The following is a 22,357-nucleotide window of genomic DNA, read 5'->3' on the forward strand; positions in this document are numbered from 1 at the left end:
GAAAAGTGAGGAGTGCTGCTGATTCACACCTTGTTGGTAAGAAGATCCAGAGCTTCATCCAGCACACGTGAGGCTTTGGAGAGGAGAAGCTTCCAAACGGGTCTGGAGCTGTTGGAGTTGGAGGTGCGATTACATGTCAACAACACAGCCAGATCCTCTGCTTTCAGCCCGGACAGCTGAGTGATGACAGAGCAGACAGACAACAGGGTGAGATCAGAAAATGTTCCTGAGAAACAGTCTCACAAGTCAGCAGTTTTAGGACAGCTGTAGATGTTTTGGTGTCTCACCGAGGCACAAGCGAATTCCTCAACAGAAAAGTTACAGAAACTTCCGCTCATCCGTCTGCTGTCCAGGTGGAGCTGCAGCATCGTGCTGTCGTTTCAAAATAAAACAGGAAACATCAAACATTTATCCACAGTTAATCACAAACATTTTTAACAGAGCGTGGTTTATAAATCTTACCTGTTCACTCCAATACAAATGTCTGTTTCTGTGTAAAATAGGAATGAATGAATTTGTGGTGATTATTGGCGTTCAAATATTGAATTATTTCAAAATGAACCTGTTGGAGCAGTGAGACAACTTACCGTTTGTCATGGTAACAGTGCACTGAGGGGGAGATAAAGAGAGTTATGAGTCATCTGTCATTAAACTAATTATGAAACTAATCAGAAGAACAAATGTAAAAATCACATTTAATTACCTCTCCGCTGTAAATGATGCAACCTATAACAAAAGTAAAAGATATGGTTAGTTTTTGTTATATTGTGGAAAATACACATTAAAACGTTGAAGGTGCAGCTGCAACATCAACAACATCTTGGGGTTTTTTTTTTCAACCTTGAAGCTCCTTAAGATAAAAGTCTTACACAAAAAGAGTAAATATATTATTTTAATATTATAAATGTCATTAGTATCTTATAGCCTGTTCTCCTCACCCGGTGGTATGTGCCTGGATAAAGCCATCTTGCTGTATGTGATGGATGACACTACATCAAGAGAAACATTCGTCATGGCCAAGTCCAGTCTGTTAAACCTAGAACAGCAACATGTGGGATTAATATCACAAATTTGTCTTTCGTATACTTATAAAAACATATTTATATATAATGTAAAGTAAACATGAACTTACAGTGTTCTGAATGTTGCACAGGAGAGGTTTCCCTTCAAATACAGAAAACACAGATGATCAACAAACAGTGCAAAGTGTGAATTTTTATTAAGAGGAATCGTGTTTCTCTTTTTACCAGCTGGGGCAACATGGTGAGGCTGGACAGGAACTCTGGGAATTTCCTCTGGTCAGGAGACTCAGTCAGGTGATCAAAGATCTTATCTATGAGGATGTCTTTGTCTGGGAGAGTAGGAAGAGTCGACACCAGCAGCTCTGCAGTCTGATTTGGAGTCAGGAGTCGTAGGACCTCCAGCTAAATGGAAGAACAGGAACAAAAACAAGTGAAAATTAAAGGTACTGTTTTTCTAAAGCCTTGATGTTAGCAGGACTGAAACCTTACAGGGTTAAACTGTGGGTTGAGGTGAAGCAGCTCTTTGAGGGAGAAGAACTGCGAGAACGGACCCAGATTCTTCATCAGCCACTCTGCACTGTTGTTGGACACACAGTCTGGACCTGGACCAAGTCATGAAGATAAAGAGATATATGTAAATGCTTATTCACGTCCATCCTTGTTCAAAAATATGAAACAGATATGAGAAAAAGACGATCGGACGGTGCAGCGAGTACCTGAGTGCGACAGGAAGCGGAGGACAAAATCCTTGAGGACCACGTGCTGTTGTTTTAAGGTCATGCTGTCAAACCGGTGGCTGAAAACCTTCAGTCTGACAATAAAGTGAAGGAAAGCATGAGACATATTCGTATGTAATGAGAGGAAAGATAAATGACACTGTATCTACATGTAGCTTTGGTGCCAGACTGTGGCGACAGCTGTATTGAAGTCTATGGGAGATGCATGGATGAACACACTAAACCCCAACATATCTACGTCGTATGACTTCTGATGAAGAAATGCCTCCAGTCCCACCAACAGCAGGGTTCAATGGACTGGATATAAACTGTGACATGCCGTAACTATGCATGTTGCTGTGAAAAGAGGATCTCTCGTGTCAGGTTGGGCACCTGTGGACAATCACTTACATCTGCTGGTACGAGTGACAGCTGAGGTTCCTGCGGATCAGACAGTGCAGAAACCTTCCTGAAGCCGACGGCAGCAAGCCGCTCAGACGTCCGGAGAACCACTTCATGATGACACTGCTGTTCATGAACTGCTCGTCAGTCAGCAGCGACACTCTGATCTCTCCGATCACATCCAGAACCTCCATGGCTGAAGGAACAACCACGGACTGTAGGACAGATCAGTTGATTGAGTCATTAGAGATTATAATAATAGGAGATTTTCTGATTTATTCCTTTTAATAATCCTGAAAAGAAGTTGAGGAATTAGTGACCATGTTAGCCAAGATGTCCAGAGCTGGATCCAGGACAAAGGATAACTTGGTCAGCAGCATCTTCCACAGCATTTTGGACTGGCTGCTGTTTCCAGGCAGATTACACTTCAGGAGAGACACCAGCTGATTGGCTGTGAAGTTCTCCAGCTGTATGTGAGAGACAGCAAGTGGTTCATGTAGAAAAATAAATCTTTGTATTTCCAACTGGACTTTGGCTCTTTTGAATTAGATATTAACCTGTGCACAAGCATATGTCTCCAAGGTAAAGTTGCAGGAAACGTCTGTAGATGTGTTCAGGTCGTAGTGCAGGGCAGAGCTGTGAATACACATGAAGCATGTCAGTACAGAGAGTATTGACACATTTATTGGGAAATCTGGATACAAATCATAACAAATGAGATACCTGTTAACTCCTCCGCAGACTTTGGTGCCTGTCAAACAGCAGAGGAAGAAAATCTCAGATGATTTTTACAGTAATGTAATGAGAAATAACATGAGACTTCACGTCGATGTTTCAAAGAGATCTTACCATTGTACAAGGTGACTGGGCACTGTAAACATTTTAAGGGGAAGATTAAAATAATTTGTCAGTAAAATTGAAACGAAAGCTACAAAATGCAGGTAAAATAGAATAATTGGAAGAAAGAAATCTCACCGTGATGCTCTCTGGCACACACTCTGTACAAATAGAACAGAAACATAAAAAATATTCAGTTAACTACTGCGTGCATATAATAAAAAACTAGGTATGAGGGAGGTAGTGATCCCGTATGTTTGCATGTGTGTGTGAGACAGAGACTGACCCTCTGGTGCGATGTTACTGAGGTTGTCTATGCCGGCCCAGATGACCGGTTCCAGGTCTGGTGGCAGAGACGGCACGGCTCCGTACAGTCTCTCAAATCTGGAAAGAGACACATATGAGAACCCTAGCAGTGTAAGACATTCAAATATATCATCAGCAGAGTGATTCGTTCGCTTGCTCCACATGAAAGCATCTTTCGTTTAAGGGCTTAAACGTCTCCCGTGAAAAAGGTCAACTGCCCTAATATAAAGAAAATAGCAAAATAAATCAATGGGACTAATGAGCAATGCAGTGGTTATAAAACCTCCCTAAAGTACTCACATTTGTTTGTAGTCACCACACGGTGGATCAACCTGAAAATGTGAATAATTAACAATTAATCACCCAGAACAGTTAAAAGTTTTCCAAAAGCATTAAAGTTACTGAATCTTAAATAAAATCTATGACCTTTTCCGCGAGTTTGACCAGAGAGTGCAGGACCGCCACAAACTTCCTCTCCTCAGGTGCCTCCAGCAGGAAGTCAAACACTCGGTCGATGACGACGTCTTTCTCAGGAGGAGCTGGAAGAGGCAGCAGCAGCATCTCTGCTGTCTGGTCGGGAGTCAGGAGGTGAAGAGCCTCCAGCTGCACAGGAAAACAACAGAGAAGAGATGATTAACAACAAGTCAAGGCTTCAGTGCAGACAGAAGTTTTTCAGGTTGTCTGGACTTACTCCAGAGAAGTTTGAGTTGAGCATGTAGAAGTCGGTGATGGAGGCAAAGCTTGAGAAGAAACCAAAGTTGTCTTTCAGCCATTCTGTGCTGTGATTGGCTGAGGACACGCAGCCGGGATCTGAAACATGAACATTTAATGTAGATTTAATAAATTAAGTATTAAACCTTTGTCTTGACATTGTGGTAAAAGGAATCTGAAGATGTAAAGCAGCAAAGGAAATGTACTCAGCTGCAGATTTAAGGTACTTGTACCTCACCCGAGTACATTTAAATTTTATATACACAACTCATGATTCAATCTAAACTCCAATGATGTCATTATTCTTTGGCCGTTACACTGTGCAATCAACGTTTACTTCATAATGATAAGATAAAGAAACTTGTCTATTGCCACTTTAACTGAAAAAGACACAGTCCTTTTGATTTCTGTTTAAAAGCTGCGACTTCTGCTGACAGTTTACGTACCAGATGTGTTGTGATGCAGCAGGAAGGAAAAGATAAAGTGCTCATAGATGTTGTGACTGTACATCGGGTCAACATCCATGAAACTCATGTGTCTACTGAGGTCTGCCACGCTGCACGAGGAAAAGAAAGACAATACATTAAATGCACCTTGAAGTGTGTGTGTGATGAAAATAACATCTGCTCATGGACTCACATGGTTTGGTAAACTGGGCAGGTGAAGTTCTTGGTGCTGAGGCAGGACAGGAGGCCTGTGGGTACGTCGGGCAGGAGGGGCATCAGTTTGACCTTAAACCAGAGTTTGATGAAGTCCGGGTCGTTCAGGTGCTCCTTGGTCATAGGCGAAGAGTCCGCCTCGCTGAAGATCTGCTTAAAGTCAGACGCCACCTCGGTGAAGTTCTACAGGAGGAAAAGGAAAAATGTTTTACTCAATAAAAGTGTCTAAGTCTCAGTGTTTTAAGATGAATAGATAAATAGAAAGATGGATGGATGGAGTCGTTAACATCCTCACCGCTGTGGACAACTCTTTCATCAGCGAGTTCAGACGTCCCGTCAGCTCTACAATCAATCTCATGATCGTCTCCTCAGACACTGTCAGGTTGGTACGAGCAGCGCAGTGCAAGACGTTAGCCACATTTTCCACTGCGTCTGTGAGCTGGAAGGGGGTAAAAAAAAAAAAGATGTGTGCAGGAGTTGAAACCAGACTTTTGGCAACACGGAGAAGTTGAGAGAAGTTCAGTTGCAAACATTAAATGAAGCCTCACCCCACAAGGACGCTTGTCAAGAGTGATGCTGCAGACGTCCATGTCTTCAGAGGTGTCGTTGTCCATACGGTGGTCCAGGTAGCTGCACACAAACAAGACAAAGACATTATAATACCTTATTTTAGAATAGAAACAAACACACTGATTTGGGTTAGAGTGAGTGAGACTGTCCAAAGCTGCATTCATTTATTTTTAAACACTAATGGAAATAGATGCACAACTAGCTGACAGACGCCCAACGCAACACATTTCTGCTTTATAGAGTATTTCATACAGCATCTTGTATCCTGACAACTCTTCATATCAGTGTAATATGTAATTATAAGGCTAGAAATATTGTTAGACTACTTTGAAAAAGACTAGAAGGCAAACATATTCATATATTTGCATTACATTTGGTCTCCACCAGCTCTTTGGAGAAATATCAGGGTCTTCAGCTGTTAGATGGTCTACTTTCTTCACTAGCTAGTAGTTTGGTGCTGGACTGGTAGCCTCAGTAACTTTATCAGAGACTTTGAAGAGGCTGAAAAAACAACACTAAGCTGCAGTTGGGTGACAAAGTATTTGCTGGAACTGAGTCATCGTTAAGTTTGAAGTTTAACATATAGATCTTTGTCCTTGACTCATCTGAATTCAAAAACCGTTATCGTTACATACAACACTTCGTGGAAGGCGAGTTTGATGTTTTCATCCAGCATGGCCCCTTCATTCGGCAGGAACCTCCGTAACAGCGGCATCACCACCTGCTTGTACCAATCCTCCACATCCGTCACATCGAACTCCTGCTCCTCTGGAACCACAGACGTGTTGTTCGGTCGGTACATGTCTGCCAGCTCAGCCAGAGTCCAGTTGAGCAGGAACTGGGTCAGAGTGGTGCTTCGTATTTGTGAAATGTCCCTCTGGGGAAACAGAGCGGGTCAGGAGTCATTTCTCCTGGCAGGTGGACTGTGTGCGCACATCGGCACGACGGTTTATGTATCTGAGATTGAGATGATGTTGTACCTCACGTGTGAACGACACAAAGTCGTGGACGAAGCTCCCAACAGGTTTGAAAGCCATCATGAAACCATTTGCAATCTGTAAGTGCGACAAAGGAGATGAGGTTTGCAAACAAGCGCTCACAAGTATGTTGCTAAAAAAAATGGATATGTTTGTGAAACCATGAAGACAAAGACAAACTTAAAGGCGTATATACAGTAGACACTTTGCATCCATGCTACATCACAGTACCTCTTTGAAGCTGTTGTGTGGGGGCTGTGGTGGGCGAACGCTAAGAGGGTTTTCGGTGGTCGTCCAGTTGTGGCCCCATCCAGGGCCTCCTGTTGTAGGCGGAGGGCCAGTGCCTCCCGTCAACAAACTGTGGAAGACCAGGTTCAGGGTGCCGTTGTCTAAACCTGCGACCTCGGGCCTCATCAGCAGCTCGGCCTTCTGCGCCGGAGACAGCAGGTGGAGAACCTCCAGCTGTGGACCAAGAGCAGGAGGAGCTCAGCCGACCACCGAGTCACTCAAACTAAATACAAAATATCCCCACGCTGAGGTGGACTGTGTTGTAAAGAGACAGTTCACCCCAAAATCAAAAATAAATATTTTGTTGCAGAGGCACTTTCTGCACCCCGGCAAACATCTCTACTGGTGATATCTCTAAAACCCTTCAACAGCCCAACAGGTAAGAGGGAAAAAAACACTTTTTGTGTGAACCATTCCTTTAAATCTTCATACATTTTGAATAAAAGCTCAAGTTAACTCACTCCACTGAAGACCATGTTGAGCGTTGAAAAGTCCTTCATTCGGGCCATGGCTCTGAAGGCACCAAAATTTTTCATCAGCCACTCCTCACTGGTCTTGTTCCTTTCCACACAGCCTGTACAGAGATAATACAACACATAAACACTCAGTCTGTAGAGAAATAATCTTGTATGTTAACAAATCTGAAAATCTTAAAGGTCGTTTTTGTAAGAAAAACAGATTTTTCATTCCCAACTCGTCAAATACCGGCGGTTTGGGATGGTGGCCGCCAATTCCTACAACCCCAAAGCGTCAGGTTGGGAATGAGACTCAAAAATAAACTTTATTGCGCCAGTTAAAGATCTAAGTCAGTATGTGTGGACGTCGTCTGACCCAACTCTTTTCACTGGAGCAGTAAATTAAAAAAGTCAAATTAAACACATGGAAGCTTTACCTTCTACTCTGACTCCAGACAGAAAGGGGTACATGAAGAAAGTGTAGATCCACTTCTGTCTGACTGGATCCATCTCAGAGAAATGGTGACTGAGCTCCTTCACCCTGCAGGAAGAGGTCAGATGGTGAGAAGTTGTCGCAACAGAGGAAACAGAGACAGGCAGACGGAGACGTACACAGTCTGGTAGGTGGAGCAGCTGAAGTTCTTGGTGCTGAGGCAGGACAGGAAGCGCTTGGTGATAGATTTCAGCAGCGGTTTCATCTTGACCTCCATCCACATGTGGACCAGAGCTTCGTTCTGGAGAGGGTCTGCTCCCGGGTTTAATTCCAGCGCTCCCTGCAGGCTGAGAAGCGGCACGCCTGTCATGCTGGACCTCTGTGGTTGTAGTGATGGAGGGGTGTAAAAGGAAAAACAAAGGGGGTGGATGAGAGAGGCTTGATAGAAAGCTTCACACAGTCACCACAACACTGATTTGTCAACGTCTGAGCGTCACTCCACGACAGACATTACAACACCAACTGGTCAGGTTGGAATCTGTGACAACATTCCTTCTTGTCTGCTGGAGGACATTCCCGATGTGCTGTTAAGCTCTCATCCGTACCATGAAGGTGTACACATCCATCGTCGCTTCAAGCATGCCTTTCAGCCTCCGCATGTGATCTTTCCCTGTGTCCGTCGATGGCAATCCCACACACCGGAGGAAGCCTGAGGTTGAATCTGGCACCTTGGAACGAACGACACATGGAAAAGTTGGTGAAATGGTTTTGAGACAACCAGCAAGATTCACTTCAAAGACATGCTGAATTTTCTTTATCAGATCAAACTGGTTTGATGCGATGAGTTCATGACATCAGGAATGTAATGTATAGTTAATTCTCACGAAGCCAAGGCTAACTGTGGCTGACTGTCTGACTGTCTGACTCGGCTGTGTCCCAGCATGTAACGTGGATTTTCTCTGGCCGATACACAACAAATGCCATCTAGATATTTTTGTTTGTTTTTGGCAGACACAGAGTCATCTCAGTGTTACTTAACACACCTGTGCTTTCCCTGCTTTGACAGGTAAACACGTCAGCTATCACGAAGACCTGTCTACTATTTCAGCAAGTGTTCAGTGTCTTCGTTCCTCTGTAAGCTCACACAGAAGTACATGATGTTGTCTTGAAGTCCATGCTTTTTAAAGCTGACACACGTCTTATTGATTAATAAGTTGTCCATCGTTTCCTGATAATGGACACCTCGTCGGGCATTATCCCTTACATGAATAGGTAATTATATTAATGTCCTTGTAATTAGCATTGGTTAATAGGTACTTAGGCTCTTATAAGTGCGATTATTAGCACTTAAGTAGTTTTATAAATGCATAATAATGTTAATAAGCATCTTATAAGAACCTATAAGAGCCTCACTACCTATTAAAGTGTAACCCGTGAGGGGCTTCACCACATCTGTAATCACCGCAGGCAAATGTATTATTCAGTGTTTTTATTTTGCAGTCCGTGGCTGTGGACTACCAGACGTTGTGATAAACTCTGACGTGTTTTTCAGGGTTTTATCAGTTTCATATAACTGATAACAATGTGAAATCTTGATCCCGCTGGTATGTGATGTTGGCAGTTTTGCTATCGTACATTTGAGTCATTCGAGAGTCCTGAGACGGTGAAGTCACGAGGAGACGGTGACTTCAAAGGTGTCAAGGCGAGTCAGTAGTTATGCTGCCGACTCACAACGACAAATATCACCCCTGGTCTTCTTGAATAATTGAGAAATTGTCTTCAGACCAGATAAAATCAGGATTTAATGTTTGTTCCAATGGCATTTGAGGGATTTGATTACGATTATGAATCCAAATTCATCAACATTATCATAAAAAACTTGAATTTAAAAAGAGTTTTTTTGTTGTTGTCTTTTTCAAACGTGCACAGGTACAGTATGTGTGTGGCAGCTTCACTCACCTGATTACAGTTTTCTTTTGTAGTGCAGAGCACATTTCTGTTCCATCAGTGACGCAACAAAACAAGTTTTGAGAGACAAAAGACAACACGGTTCATTACGATGACAATGGGTGAAGTGGAAAATGACAAATATGCTCCACTGGATTTGTAATAAAAGCATGTTTGCGCCCTTTATCACTGAGTTACTTCAACTTACGGATCTTTCGTTGTTTCATTTGATGCCCCTGTGAGGAAAAGAAGAGGACGACAGTCAGAGCTGACGGGTTCAGAAGATATGGACACATTAAGGTCATTTTTTATCACGAGACATTTTATTTTGAGATATCTTTTCTCTCCTTTACAACGGATTACACTTTGTAAGATTGTTGGGTGTTCAAATCGTTAAATTTGAGAAAGATTGTGGTGTCATTGAGACTTCTTAGCTTTAAAGTTCAATTGTATCTGCAATGAATATATCCCCTGTCCAAAAAACAAATGAAAACATTGAGGCACATGAATGTCGCCATGTTGGACTGGGTGATGTGTTCCTTCACTATAATTTATTTTGAGTCAATCCCACCATTGCACAGAATCCACAGCAGAAAAAAGTACCTCAAAAACAGTCTATTACTATTTCTAGTACTACAGACAGGGTAGGGAAGACAGATACATTAGAATAATACCATCTTTATCCTTTAAAAAATAAGGCTGCTGTCTTTTGTACTTCACTAGTGAGAAGAACCAAACACCCGATATTTTTTCTCTATATACTTTCTAACGTTATCCTACTGAAGATCTACATTTTAGGACCAAAAATATAAAGTTAGCAAATATATATATATTTTTTTGCAAATGCTGCTCAAACAGGAGTTAATATGAGAACTGTTTTCGGCAGTGGATTATTATGCATTTGGTGTTTCAGTGTATAGTTTTTCGACAATGACGGAGCTCTACGACACAGACGAATACACCCACAAGTGTTTTGAAGCCTCGAGTTTGACACCATGGCCTTTACCATCTTGGTTTTTTGGAGCCAGATGAGGAAAGAGGAGTAAAGGAATCCATCTATGTCAAACTGTTACAACAGTCTTTGAACAGAGGAGGCGGCCTAAGACGTTACTTATCACCCACCTACAATACTGTACTGAGTTATCTCCCCAGACAGCTTAACCACCATTCACACCTGGGCTCAGCAACCCTGGCCCTAACGCCTCTGTAAGGACACTCCCACACAGAGTTTGAAAGCCTCACAACTCCCCTCCAGTTAGTTAGAACTGAAGAAGCCTCTTGGATGAGAGGTGAGACGTCTTCAAGAAACTGAAACAAGTCCAGTTGACTACGATACAGCACCTAGACTCATGAGCTTATCTAACTTCTCTTTGCAACCACTGAAGTCACCCGCCTTCTTGCCATTAGACAGAATGAAGGATTAAAGCGCTTCCTAAAAAAGAGAGAAAAGACAGTTTCTGCTCGTACCATAGCAGCTCCCCAGTAGGTAAACCAGCAGGAACAGGTTGCGTGACCTCATGATGTGATTGATCTCATGGGAGGAGGAGGCTCAGTGATGAAAATCTCTGGGGAGGGAATCAGAGAAAGCAGGTGATGAGTGTGACTTGGAAAAATCACAAGGACTCAATGACACATTAAAAAAAAACACAGACATTATATCAACAATCATCTCGGTTTGAGAACGAGTACAACTACAAGTACAGCATGATAAGTGATGACTACTTAATCAATGTCAATGAACCAGGCCAATGTTTGTGTCCGAGCATTGTTGTCCGCTGCTAAAGCTAATGCAGGGTTGATCCCCGTGGGTTTGGTGGAAGATAGGAATCAGGGAGTGGCGGTTAGATATTGTACAGTCTGTGACTAAAGAGACCTTTAACTTAATGGTACAAAGATGAAACAATGGAGGCTTCTGTGGAAAGAATGCTGAAACTCTACACCATTCAACTCCGGACAATGACAACAAAGAAAAACGAGCACACGAACCTGGTTTCAACATATATTCTGTAAAATGCCACCGTAGCAAAGAGTGTACCACGTTTTACAGTTATGGTAATGCCTTCATATGTGGCTGATTTCTTCGCTGTACGTGACTTTTGACAAATTGTGTGTAAAGTTTCTGGTTTTAAAAGTCAAGAACGCATCTCATTGTACACCAGTTGTTGTGCAGGCAAATCAGTCAAACCCAGGAATTCAAGATGTGTGGTTAGATATTTGTCATATCTCTCATCTTCTGTGGTGGTAATGTGATGACACACACACCCACACTTGTTTGTGTCTCTTACTGTAAGATGACACTGCAAAGTTTCATCACCCTCTTGGTCTTGGTTAACGTTAGGATCGCCCTAACCTTATCCAAGACTCAAACCTTACATGTAAAGCTGCATTAATCCTTCTGGTTTATTATTATTATAAAGACTACACAGCCAACAGTCTTGTTAGTGACATCGTCTCGTATATTAGCAGCTCACAGAACTGATGAACTCTCCTTTCACATGACTGCAGTCGTCAATATGAGCAGATTAACTGTGATTTTCATCTTTTGTAGCACCTTTTCTGTGCCGACTTGACGGCCATGTTGGTGTTGAGTGAGACGATGTACAGTAGTTCACTGAGCGCTTTAACACAAAACTAGATGATATTTCACTTTAATCACGACACACTGCGACTTTATTGACTTGAAAAAATATCTTTTGAATTCACAAACATCATATTTGTAGTTCATGGCACAAATCAAGCAGGATCAGAGGAAATGTTTTGTTTTTCTCCATTCACGACGATGCAAAGTTTTCCTAAATGAGGTCCCATGAGGGAAACAGGAAGGGGTGCGACTTTGGCACTTAATGTTTTTTTCTTGGCAACGACTTGTAAACATAATGGAAAATTCCAGTATGCAGTTACCTATTCAGACAGCCTGCAGACATCCAGCAACATCAGTGTAACAGTGTTTGTACCATGAAAGTAACCTATGACCTGGATACGAAGCTAGCCTAGCTTCCATTTTTATATATAAACTTATTTTTATAATACTCGAGGTAATGCAGCAGCCTACAGACCACCTTTTAAAAGTTTTTAAAGAATATGCATTGCAAACAAGGTTATTTGTGATATTTTGATCCATTGAGGTTTCATATTTGAAAAACACCCTCAAGCAGAGAAATTCATGAAAATGTGACGTCTATGAACAAAGCAGGAACTCGTGGGACCAAACACTTCTGCATATGTTCGGTGGGCGGCATAATCAGGAAGTAAACCTGGAAGCTACAAACTATTTAGGCGAGCAATCGTCAGGACTGAAAAGGCACCGTCTTTGGGTCCAAGATCTACTCCTATAAAACATCTATGATCTGACATAAATCAGGCAGTGTAGGTGGCTGAGGATAGATATGCCTGATAGGTTGATAGCTAGCAAAGCTGTGAATTGTTTAACACACACACACACACACACACACACACAGACACACACAGCCATATATTCCAACATGCATTCATGGTTTACAACAAGTCATTTGTTGAAGGGGAAGTGTTTGTTCAGGCTCGGTCCTCCTCCTCTCACACACCGGTCGCTCTGCCAGGTGAAATACAAACACTATTTATATTCTTTGTGATTAATTTGCCATTTTCAAAGGTTGAGCTCAACAGAGATGCTGTGAAAACACTTGAAACTGTTTGTCCAACAAGGTTGGTCGAATGAGGTCACATATCCACACACACAAAATAAACACATTCCCTCTGCTCATTTACCTTTTAGTTTTAAATGAAGAAGCAGAACATTTACTGAAAGAGTTTTGACAAATAAAATGAAAAATATAAAAAAGAAAAGTGTTGTTTCATTTTATCGTAATTGTTAATTTACTTATGAGTGATATGATTGTGAATAAAACAGTTTTTTCCCGTATGGATGTCAAAATCGTAATTTGCAATTATGAAAAACATATCGTCATCTTATAAACGATGACACAATGAACATCAACTTCACAATGATGAACTACAGCTGTGACTACACTGTCACAAAACTGTACAGCAGACCTCAGGTAAAACCAGAGACCATCTCGTGATCAGCTCATGTCACTTGTGACACCACATCAGTGTGTACGGTGCACATGAACATCTGACACGACAGATGTGAGTTTGGTGAAACAGGTGAACTCGACCACGTTTAAAGTCAAACACGGGAATATTTCAACAGTTCACCTGTTTCACCAAACTCTTCTCTCATGACACGTGCTCGATACACAACGATTTGGTATAACAACTGACATCCCATCGCAGGATTCCCTCTAGTTATGAGATGATGATGTTACTCTGTATGGAGAATGCCTCTTCTTAACCGATACGTGCTTGAACGCACCAGTTTAACGAGGCACAGTTCATTATTCCCACAGCTCAAATCCCCAAACAGCATGTTGTTGCCAGAGGTACACACTCACACAACAAAACAGACCAGATTATGGTATCCAGATATGTAACTTCACTTATTCTCAACCTTATCTGAATACATCTATCACTGCTTGACATGCCAGTAAACACAATACATTTATCAAGGTCCTACCGCTCTTTTTTCTTTCTCTTACATAAGAATCAATCAGGACGAACTGAGATCTGTTAGCTGCGAGAGTGTCAGCATAATAGAAATGACATGACCTGAAATCAAAGCTGAATCTCTTACCAGATATTGTTTTGTGGCTGGAGTCCTTCAGGTGCAGTAACGTGCCAATGTTTGACTCTCACTCTCTCCTGACAGCAGAGACAGGTGCACCAGCAAACTGCTGAAGTCACCTACTGTCTCGTGACGACAACGCAGGTGACGATGGCTGACACCCAAAGGGGCAGGACAAGAATGGCTCTTCTGCTTCAAGGGTGTCCTGTTCATGTATGTGAACATCTGTGCGTGTGTGTGTGTGTGTGTGTGTGTAAAAAAAGGACAGAAAATAGAAGAGACAGAAGTATAAAGTTACGTCTAAATCATGTTCAGCAGGTTACCCCTCCCTTGTATTTGTGTTTGTATAAATAAGCTTCTAGCTTTGTCTACAATAAAGTAATTTAGACTCTGTACCGGTTACATAGAGTTCAACCTGGAGAGAAGACATGCAGGTCCAAGAATGTGCAGATACATTATTAACATAGAAGTTGCATCAATAGGAGCAAGGAAACAAAACAGAAAACAAGTTATACCACACCCAAACTAGTCATGTGTAAACCCCAACAAGAGATCTTTGTCAAGGCTTTAAATGTTTTAAATTTTCATAAAAAATCACACAATTTATTTCAGGATCGCCTGTTTGTTTGCTTAAAATGACTAAAATAAGAGAAGAGAAGCAAATGAGCGGGACGTTTCTGTAAAATCCAAATGTGGACTGTAAAAAGTGAACACAAGCTACTCTGTGAACTGTGTACACACATGGACATAACACACACACACACGGGCACACACATTCACAGAGCATGACATGCACACACAGATGAACCGGTTAATCTGGTTTGAAAATCTCATGAGACTTCAAGTTATCAGTGTTATAGGAAGTGATTCATTCTGTATAAAGGGTAACAGTACAAGCACAGCTGCAGAAATAGACTTTAAAAAAGGAAATTGGTAACAAGATATTCAGGTTTATTCATAATTTGATGAAGGGGAAGTATAAATCCTACTATGTTCACAACCACCACAGACATGTCATACTGTCATAACTCAGGTTTTGGCACCGTCATGATATTCAGTATTTCAGTCAGAGACGATCTGATTTATTATGACTCTTTAAAAAGGCTCAGAATTTTACTATTCATGATATCAATGAGGTAATAATACAAACTCAGAAATGTGTATCTTTTCCACAACTGAATAAACAAGCTGTACTGTAGGTGGCAGGTAGCTAGAAAGGTGGCAGGGTCCGCCACATATAAACAAAGTGAAACAGCATGAAACTGTGTTGTCCTTTAAGGTCGGTTTGTTTATTCAGTTTTATTCAATCATGAAAACAAACAGAGTTTGTTTAGTTTGTTTGCAAAAGGAAATTATTTTTCCATAACACAGTGGGTCTAGTCAAGGTGGTGTCTCTTGCTGCCACCTATTGTCAGTAAAGCAAATTAAATTTCAAAATGCTGGAATTAAGGATTTTGCTTTAATATTGCGAGAGGGCAGTAGGACAACATATACAGTGCGGTGAGATAAATTTGTCATTAGTCCCTTTAATATGTCTGGCCGTATTAGACTATTATGGACATTGCAGCAATAAGCAAGACTGTTTAATGGCAAGATGCATTTTTTGCATCAATGTGATGAAATACCTTGATTTGTCTTATTGTCTTACTATTACTTCCACACATTTTATTTCAATTGTTTTTATAGAAAACTGACTACAACACAGTATTACATCATTAGAGCAATAAAAAACTACATACACAGTGGTTATGATGATGATGTGAGTTTTTTCATTTCAAAACCAAAACACGACTTTCTCTGATCCACACTCTGAAGTTAAATACATTTAGGCTTCAAGTGGTTCTCCAGTAATTTACCTCCAGTGTATTTCCATGACGTTGGCGCTCTCAAAGGATTAAAATGGACATAAATTATGCGTGTTTTTTATTTATTTAATTAAAATTTTTAATTTAACTTGACAAGGCAATATATCCTGACTTTCAGCCTCACGTATGTGTGTAGCTTAAAAAAAAACACCGGATTTTTACGAGTAAAGTCGCTTCAGTTCCCTCTCAGACCTCACAGTGGAGGAAGAAGAAGTTATGAGCTCCGCCGCTTGGGGGCAGTGTGCGCTTTGAGAATGCTAAGTTGGACTTCCGGCTGTGTTTCGACGAAGAAGAGCGCTTCTGAACGGTGACCCAAACAAGCGCCACACTCACATGTCAGGGATGACTTTTATTATATCTTTTCGTGTTACTGTCATGCTGTCGTCTGTTAAAATGCAGTTTAATTAACCGCCGTAACCGTTACGAAGCCTGAGTGGTGCCGAGCTAGCTAGCTTGCTAGCTAGGCGGCTGTAAAACTTGATATGAAGCTGTTAACCCAGAGATGTTTCCAGTGTCTGACAGCGGTCAGATACAGACGGGTTAACATCAACCTGAACATCCACCTCATGAGATGCTGCTCCACGGTTCAGGGCGAAGTGAGGGTCAGGTTTGGACCCAGTCCGACAGGTAAGGTCCTCACTAAAATACATAGTGTTAAAATGTCCTGTAAGGTTATACAGAGGCATAACAAGGAACTGTTTACAGAGTCTCCTCTCTTTACCACACCACGAGGGATCAACAAATCAAAAACACCTCATTTACATTTTGGAGTCATGTTTTGATCAATAATCATTAAAATGCCTGATGAAAATATTGACTCCAAACCAATGACGAATTGTATTATGGGACAAATAAGACACACCTCATTTGATAACATCTTACTATGTGTAAAAAATCCAATAAAAATAAATGTGTGTCCTATGTATGAAATGTTTTGGCTTATTCTGTAGTCTGATGTTAGGACATTATATTGTTCTGTGCTACAGGCTTCCTACACCTCGGAGGCCTCCGAACTGCTCTCTACAATTACATCTTTGCCAAGAAGTACGGAGGCTCGTTCATCCTGAGACTGGAGGACACTGATCAGAGCCGGGTGGTACCAGGAGCTGCAGAGTCCATAGAGGACATGCTGGAGTGGGCCGGTAAGAAACACTGGACTAAAGTCATGTGGTTTGTCACAGTTATTGGGCTATTGAGTTTGATATGAATGAAAGTATTGAGTTTTGATAGGAATGAAAATTAATAAAATGTTAAGTTGTAATGGTTTATTAAGTTTCCACTTTCTGAGAATCGCAGCTCATTTTCACCTCCAGGTATTCCTCCAGATGAGAGTCCTCGTCGAGGTGGCTCGGTGGGTCCCTACATGCAGTCCCAGAGACTCGACCTCTACAGTCGGATAGCCCAGCAGCTTGTGGAGAGTAATCACGCCTACTACTGTTTCTGCAGCTCTCAGAGACTTGAACTGCTCAAAAAAGAGGCCTTAAGGACCGGACAGACTCCTAGGTAGCTAGATAACATCATGTACATAGGGCTTACAGTTTCACCTTATCATATACTCAAAGACTTTAAGATGATTTACAACCAGGCTTCAGGATGTTTTTGTCAGATTTAAAGCATTCAGCGGTGTATCTCTCTCTCCAGGTATGATAACAGGTGTAGTCACCTTCGGGCCGAGCAGGCCCAGGAGAAACTAGCTAAGGGAGTGCCACATGTGATCAGGTTTCGTCTGGAAGAAGGTGCCGAGCCTTTTCAGGATCTCATCTTTGGATTGAATCATCATGAGGTGGCCCAGGTCAGATTTGTAGTGATTTCACAATCCGTTTCACTGAGGTTCACGCTTAATGATGTAGGTTAGAGCACGATGTCTGAGAGGATTAACAGAGTAACATCTTCCTTTCATTGCCTCTGCCCTCTTTGTTTAGGTAGAGGGGGACCCTGTAATCATGAAAGCAGACGGTTTTCCCACCTATCACCTCGCTAACGTAGTGGATGATCATTACATGAGGATCAGTCATGTACTGCGGGGGTCCGAGTGGCTCATCTCAACCTCTAAACATCTACTCATGTACCGTGCTCTTGGATGGCAGCCGCCGACCTTCGGGCATTTGCCGCTTCTGATGAACAAGGACGGCAGCAAACTGTCCAAAAGGCAGGGGGACATATTCATCCAGAGCTTCCAGACAGACGGAGTCCTGCCAGAGGCTCTGCTGGATATCACAACCCACTGTGGATCTGGATTCAACAGTGAGTGATCGGGGAGGGAATAAAACCATGTGATGGGAAGAAACTGCATGTAATTGCACAGTAATTTACATCTTGAAACAGTGATTTCCAAATTGAAGAAAAGGATGTCTGAAGGATTGACGGGGGGAACGACCGCATTCTTTAATAAATCATTTATGTTTCTTTACAGCCACTCGAGTTGGGAGGAGGATAGATGAACTGATCTCTGAGTTTAATCCGTCAAAGATCACGACACATTCTGCTCTGTTAGACCTGGAAAAACTACCAGAGGTCAACAGGTAAGTCTCTGTTTCTCTCTCTCTTTTGTACTGTATTGTCATGTTTTCTCTTAATAACAGGACATGGAAGCTTCCATCTGCTCCCTTTTTCTGAACACATCAGTGGTATTTAATGGATATGTTGAATTGTTAGCCACACTTACAGTGTTGCTCAGTGGAAATGATGATGTCTGATGATTTTTGGTTTTTCAGTGTGTTGGTCCAATACTTTGTTTTAGAGTGAAATATCCCATGGAGGTAAAAACAAATCCCAGCTCTACATTGAACTTAAAGAAAGAGTTTGATATTTAAGGAAATTGTGTTATGTACTTGCAGAGAGTTGGATGAGGAGATCAATACCAGTCTTATATGTATACATTAAATATGAAGCTACATTCAGCAGACAGTTAGCTTAGCTTAGCACAAAGAATGGAAACAGGAGGAAAAAGCTAGCCTTACTCTCTTCAAAAGCAACAAAATCTGTCATCTGCACCTTTTTAGAAGATGACTGTTTTACATGTTACATGCCAGTTGTTTAATCCATGCAAAAACCAAAGTGTAAAAACATCATGTTGTGGATTTACAGGAGGTTATGTGCTTGACGTATTTTTGCCAGCGACTTCTTCTTGTCTTACCAGCTTCATGAGGTTGCCAGGCTACCAGCAGAGACTACAGGAAGTCACTGTGGCAGCTAAAACATACCCCCCCCCAAACCACAAAATATAATTTTTACAGTTTGGTTTGTGAGACTCGCATTAGCTGTGTCTGGTAGCTGGCTCTTGTAGCTTCATATTCACCAGACAGACGACATGTTTTTTTATTCTGCTATCTCAGCAACCTCATAGGAGTGCTAGTATCACAACTCTTTGTTACAAGATCATGGTTCATATATCTGTAATGTCTATTATTGTTTCAGAATCCACCTGATGCACCGTATTGAAGATGAAGAGCAGTGTCGTTTGCTCATCAAAGATCTGCAGGAACAGATCAAGCAGGCCTTCGCAGCAGAGATCCAGGATACAGAAGTACTGCATGAGGATTATATCAGGCGGGTGCTTCAGTTTCGTAAGGTAACCATAACGGCACACTTTCTAATATGCATTCAGATCATGTTACCACGTAGTCATACCCTATTTTCAACAAGCCCTCTTGAGTAATACTGAAACTCTCCTCTTCTCTACAGGGTCACATATCTTCCCTTAAGGAGCTTGTAAGTCCTGCTTACTCTTACTTGTGGGTGCGACCTTCCCTCTCTAACCAGCAGGTGGCAGCGCTCACTGCAGACGCCCAGCACATAGCTTCATTAGTGCTGAAGTATGTAGTATTAACAACTGCATGTTTCGCTGTACATTTCAGCTACACTGTTTTAGCGGCATTACGAACGTTTCTGTGTCTGTTTTATTATAGATTAGTAGCTGAGCGAGGTGAGGAGCTGGCAGTGGATCACCTCAATAAAGATCTGAAGGCTCTGGCCAAGCAGACTAAAGCCACGAAATACAGAGAAGTGATGAAGCTGTTACGGCTGGCTCTCAGTGGTCTGCAGGTACCTAAAGACATCGTGTTGCAAACACTTCACAGTTTCCTGCCTGATATTGGTCTAAGAGATGTGGTAACTTCAAACTAACTTTAACCCAGAGCTTCACCAGCAGCTGTTTGTGTGTTAAGTCGTTCCTCACACATCAGCTGAGGTGACTGATCACAAAGGATGTTCGGAGTAGTGCTGCATAGGTTAAAAAAAAAGTTATAGTATACAGCTTTTTGTGGTTTAAAAGAGGGAGCTGTGTGAAGTGATGTCACGTTGGGGCTGAAGACCACAGGTTTCAAAATGAAAAACTATCTGGTGTGTTGAGTCAAAAAGAAGTGAGTGAACCAGACTTCTGTAGCCTGCTCCTCATCTTCGCTTGAGGCTGGCAGCTCAAGTCTAGATTATGCTTTGTTCACGTGCTCTTCGGATGGCATCACTCAGAGTGCCTAAACAACATGTTGACAGCTGTTTCCAGTATTGATTATACGAGTATACAAGGAAGGAACAAGGAAGAGCAAAGGAAACAATACATGACTTTCGTCCGCCATGTTTCAGCGACATATGACATAAATTTGTGTACCAAAAAATCTTCGACTTTCTGAGTTGTTCGGACTTCAGATTTTTCTAGCATTTTTCAGCACATGAAGGCACAGTTAGATGCTACTAGCATTACTCAGCTAAATATGCAACAGAAGTGTCTGTGTTAAAATTGCATTGTGGGTAATGTAGGCACACTTTTGCCGATTTTCAACCAGAATTGTAACAAACAAACAATGTGGGTAGTAAATGACGAATGGCAATTTCCAGCTGTGTTGCCTGCACCCAGAGCTCCCTGCTTGTTGTGACTAAAAAAAATCTTCTTTGGTAGATGCTAGTCATAGTAAAGGTCATGTAGTCTGCACTGGGTTTTTGCAGAGGTGGTCTTTAGTTTAGTGTTCATTGCTTTTGCATAAAACCGCTGCAGGAAACCCTTCCTTAACTGTATTTTTATGATATTTTCTTTTAAATTCAGCTATATTGATCACAAGAGATTGCAGTTTTGTCCACTGACCCACAACATCCTCTTATCATGATCAAAGATAAAAGAACGCTTGTGAATTTAGTCGCTCATCATACTTTCCCAGCATAAGATAGAAGGAAATCAGACTAATATTAATATGTTTTTCTGACCTCAAGAACACCACCTGCACTATAATATTTTAAGACCATTTTGACTTTCAGAGGAACTAGTACTCGTACTATTTTTACTTGTAATTTTCATTTCTGCAATTTTATTATTGAAATTGTATCTTTTAAAACGCCACCTCAGCAAATGCCATCACTTTTGTCAGTAGTCATCAAAAAAGACCCGTGCTGGGCTGATATGATTGCACGTGTTCCCTATCGCAGCATGATTAGGCTAAAACTCTTAAATAGCACATTTAAAATGATAGTAATGACTAAAACCTACAGTGTGTCATTCACCACAGTTACCCTGCAAATATGAAAAGAGGAAGTAGAGTCTGATTGCTTTTCCCAGAGGTCTATTTTCTTGCTGTCTAGTTTGATTGCATTACCGCACTGACCCTCTCTTCTCCTCTGACCTGCAGCAAGGGCCCAGTGTTGCTGAGATGATGGTGTGTTTGGGGCCTGCAGAGATCAACCATCGATTCCAGAAACTTGTTCAGCTCTCAGAGACTAGTTAACGACCGGACAGACCAGACGGATGGGGACAGGAGCTGCTGTATGTTGGGAGATCCGAGCAACCCCCTGGCGATGCTGGAGTCAAAGCTACCTGGGACACATTTAAAATGAACTGCACCCCAGTGATACCAGTTAAACAATACTTGAATTATTATGAATGTTTTATAAAAGAGATGAAACCTCATGTTTGTTTTCTTCACAAGTCTATCACTGATAGACTTCACAGGAGCAGCTGACTCAAACAGGGTGAGGATGGGAAGTACCTCGGTATTTTTATGCAAATGTTCTTAAGAAAATTGCTCTTAACGAACATCAACAGACAGATGTTTTTTTCATTCACAAGAAAAACATGAAGTAGTCATGTGTGACAAACACTTTTCCTTCAACGTCAGTCATGCTGAAAGAGATACAAAAGCATTACACTAAGTAGCGTTCAATACATTTGAGATAAGTGTTGCTAATCAATTATTTTGATTGATGACTAGCTCTTTTTAATTCAGTCATTTTCATGAGGATGGGAAGCTTTAATGTTCGACCAGCTACAATAGTAAAATGCTTCTTTCACATGAATGCATCAATACTAAGAATTCAATAACATATAATGCAACACTCATAGGATCATATGCTTTTCTTTTACATGTAATGGAGTACTCTTGGAGCATTACAGTGGTACTTTTACTGTAGTGTTGAGAGTATTTTTAGTGTGTGAAACTACTCCAAAATATAGTTTTTACTTAAGTAAAGTATAATTTACCACTCTTGGCTTATAAAGGCATAAAATGCAAACGCAATGGTAACGC

The 22,357-nt window shown here is 41.5% G+C and overlaps 2 protein-coding genes across 2 annotated transcripts in view; one reads left to right on the plus strand and one right to left on the minus strand.

The window, feature by feature from the left end:
* Positions 1 to 14,094, minus strand: part of LOC311273016 (uncharacterized protein) — a 31,083-nt gene extending 16,989 nt beyond the window's left edge. Inside the window, exons 1-35 of the mRNA XM_084379855.1 lie at positions 13,993 to 14,094; positions 10,791 to 10,888; positions 9,532 to 9,559; positions 9,336 to 9,372; positions 7,982 to 8,104; positions 7,556 to 7,755; positions 7,381 to 7,484; positions 6,950 to 7,062; positions 6,432 to 6,662; positions 6,204 to 6,278; positions 5,859 to 6,100; positions 5,202 to 5,283; positions 4,949 to 5,092; positions 4,634 to 4,836; positions 4,441 to 4,550; positions 3,975 to 4,093; positions 3,710 to 3,886; positions 3,584 to 3,615; positions 3,264 to 3,361; positions 3,116 to 3,138; positions 2,990 to 3,011; positions 2,864 to 2,891; positions 2,698 to 2,776; positions 2,461 to 2,607; positions 2,150 to 2,355; positions 1,739 to 1,833; positions 1,512 to 1,624; positions 1,248 to 1,424; positions 1,133 to 1,164; positions 939 to 1,036; positions 704 to 726; positions 588 to 609; positions 463 to 490; positions 288 to 372; positions 30 to 176 (exon numbers count right to left, since the gene is read on the minus strand). Coding sequence (XP_084235981.1) covers positions 30 to 176; positions 288 to 372; positions 463 to 490; positions 588 to 609; positions 704 to 726; positions 939 to 1,036; positions 1,133 to 1,164; positions 1,248 to 1,424; positions 1,512 to 1,624; positions 1,739 to 1,833; positions 2,150 to 2,355; positions 2,461 to 2,607; positions 2,698 to 2,776; positions 2,864 to 2,891; positions 2,990 to 3,011; positions 3,116 to 3,138; positions 3,264 to 3,361; positions 3,584 to 3,615; positions 3,710 to 3,886; positions 3,975 to 4,093; positions 4,441 to 4,550; positions 4,634 to 4,836; positions 4,949 to 5,092; positions 5,202 to 5,283; positions 5,859 to 6,100; positions 6,204 to 6,278; positions 6,432 to 6,662; positions 6,950 to 7,062; positions 7,381 to 7,484; positions 7,556 to 7,755; positions 7,982 to 8,104; positions 9,336 to 9,372; positions 9,532 to 9,559; positions 10,791 to 10,842 — 3,495 coding nt within the window. The 5' untranslated portion in view covers positions 10,843 to 10,888; positions 13,993 to 14,094. The remainder of the gene's footprint in view (positions 1 to 29; positions 177 to 287; positions 373 to 462; positions 491 to 587; positions 610 to 703; positions 727 to 938; positions 1,037 to 1,132; positions 1,165 to 1,247; positions 1,425 to 1,511; positions 1,625 to 1,738; positions 1,834 to 2,149; positions 2,356 to 2,460; positions 2,608 to 2,697; positions 2,777 to 2,863; positions 2,892 to 2,989; positions 3,012 to 3,115; positions 3,139 to 3,263; positions 3,362 to 3,583; positions 3,616 to 3,709; positions 3,887 to 3,974; positions 4,094 to 4,440; positions 4,551 to 4,633; positions 4,837 to 4,948; positions 5,093 to 5,201; positions 5,284 to 5,858; positions 6,101 to 6,203; positions 6,279 to 6,431; positions 6,663 to 6,949; positions 7,063 to 7,380; positions 7,485 to 7,555; positions 7,756 to 7,981; positions 8,105 to 9,335; positions 9,373 to 9,531; positions 9,560 to 10,790; positions 10,889 to 13,992) is intronic.
* Positions 14,095 to 16,114: 2,020 nt separating this feature from the next.
* Positions 16,115 to 21,741, plus strand: ears2 (glutamyl-tRNA synthetase 2, mitochondrial). Its single transcript, XM_084380334.1, has 10 exons — positions 16,115 to 16,475; positions 16,835 to 16,990; positions 17,162 to 17,351; positions 17,490 to 17,640; positions 17,771 to 18,092; positions 18,262 to 18,370; positions 19,266 to 19,419; positions 19,533 to 19,663; positions 19,757 to 19,892; positions 21,464 to 21,741. Exons 1-10 carry the CDS (start codon positions 16,331 to 16,333, stop codon positions 21,557 to 21,559), a joined length of 1,590 nt encoding a protein of 529 aa, XP_084236460.1. The 5' UTR covers positions 16,115 to 16,330; the 3' UTR covers positions 21,560 to 21,741.
* Positions 21,742 to 22,357: the final 616 nt, after the last annotated feature.

The sequence above is a fragment of the Pagrus pagrus genome (genome assembly GCF_965226575.1).
Source record: "Pagrus pagrus genome assembly, chromosome: 2".
NCBI classification, from domain to species: Eukaryota; Metazoa; Chordata; class Actinopteri; order Spariformes; family Sparidae; genus Pagrus; species Pagrus pagrus.

Excerpts from the sequence above, each read along its gene's own strand:
- ears2 (XM_084380334.1), top strand. The coding sequence starts at position 16,331 with ATGAAGCTGTTAACCCAGAGATGTTTCCAGTGTCTGACAGCGGTCAGA. Across the intron at positions 16,476-16,834 it reads GTTTGGACCCAGTCCGACAG|GCTTCCTACACCTCGGAGGC; the intron begins GTAAGGTCCTCA and ends TCTGTGCTACAG. Across the intron at positions 17,352-17,489 it reads AGGACCGGACAGACTCCTAG|GTATGATAACAGGTGTAGTC; the intron begins GTAGCTAGATAA and ends CTCTCTCTCCAG.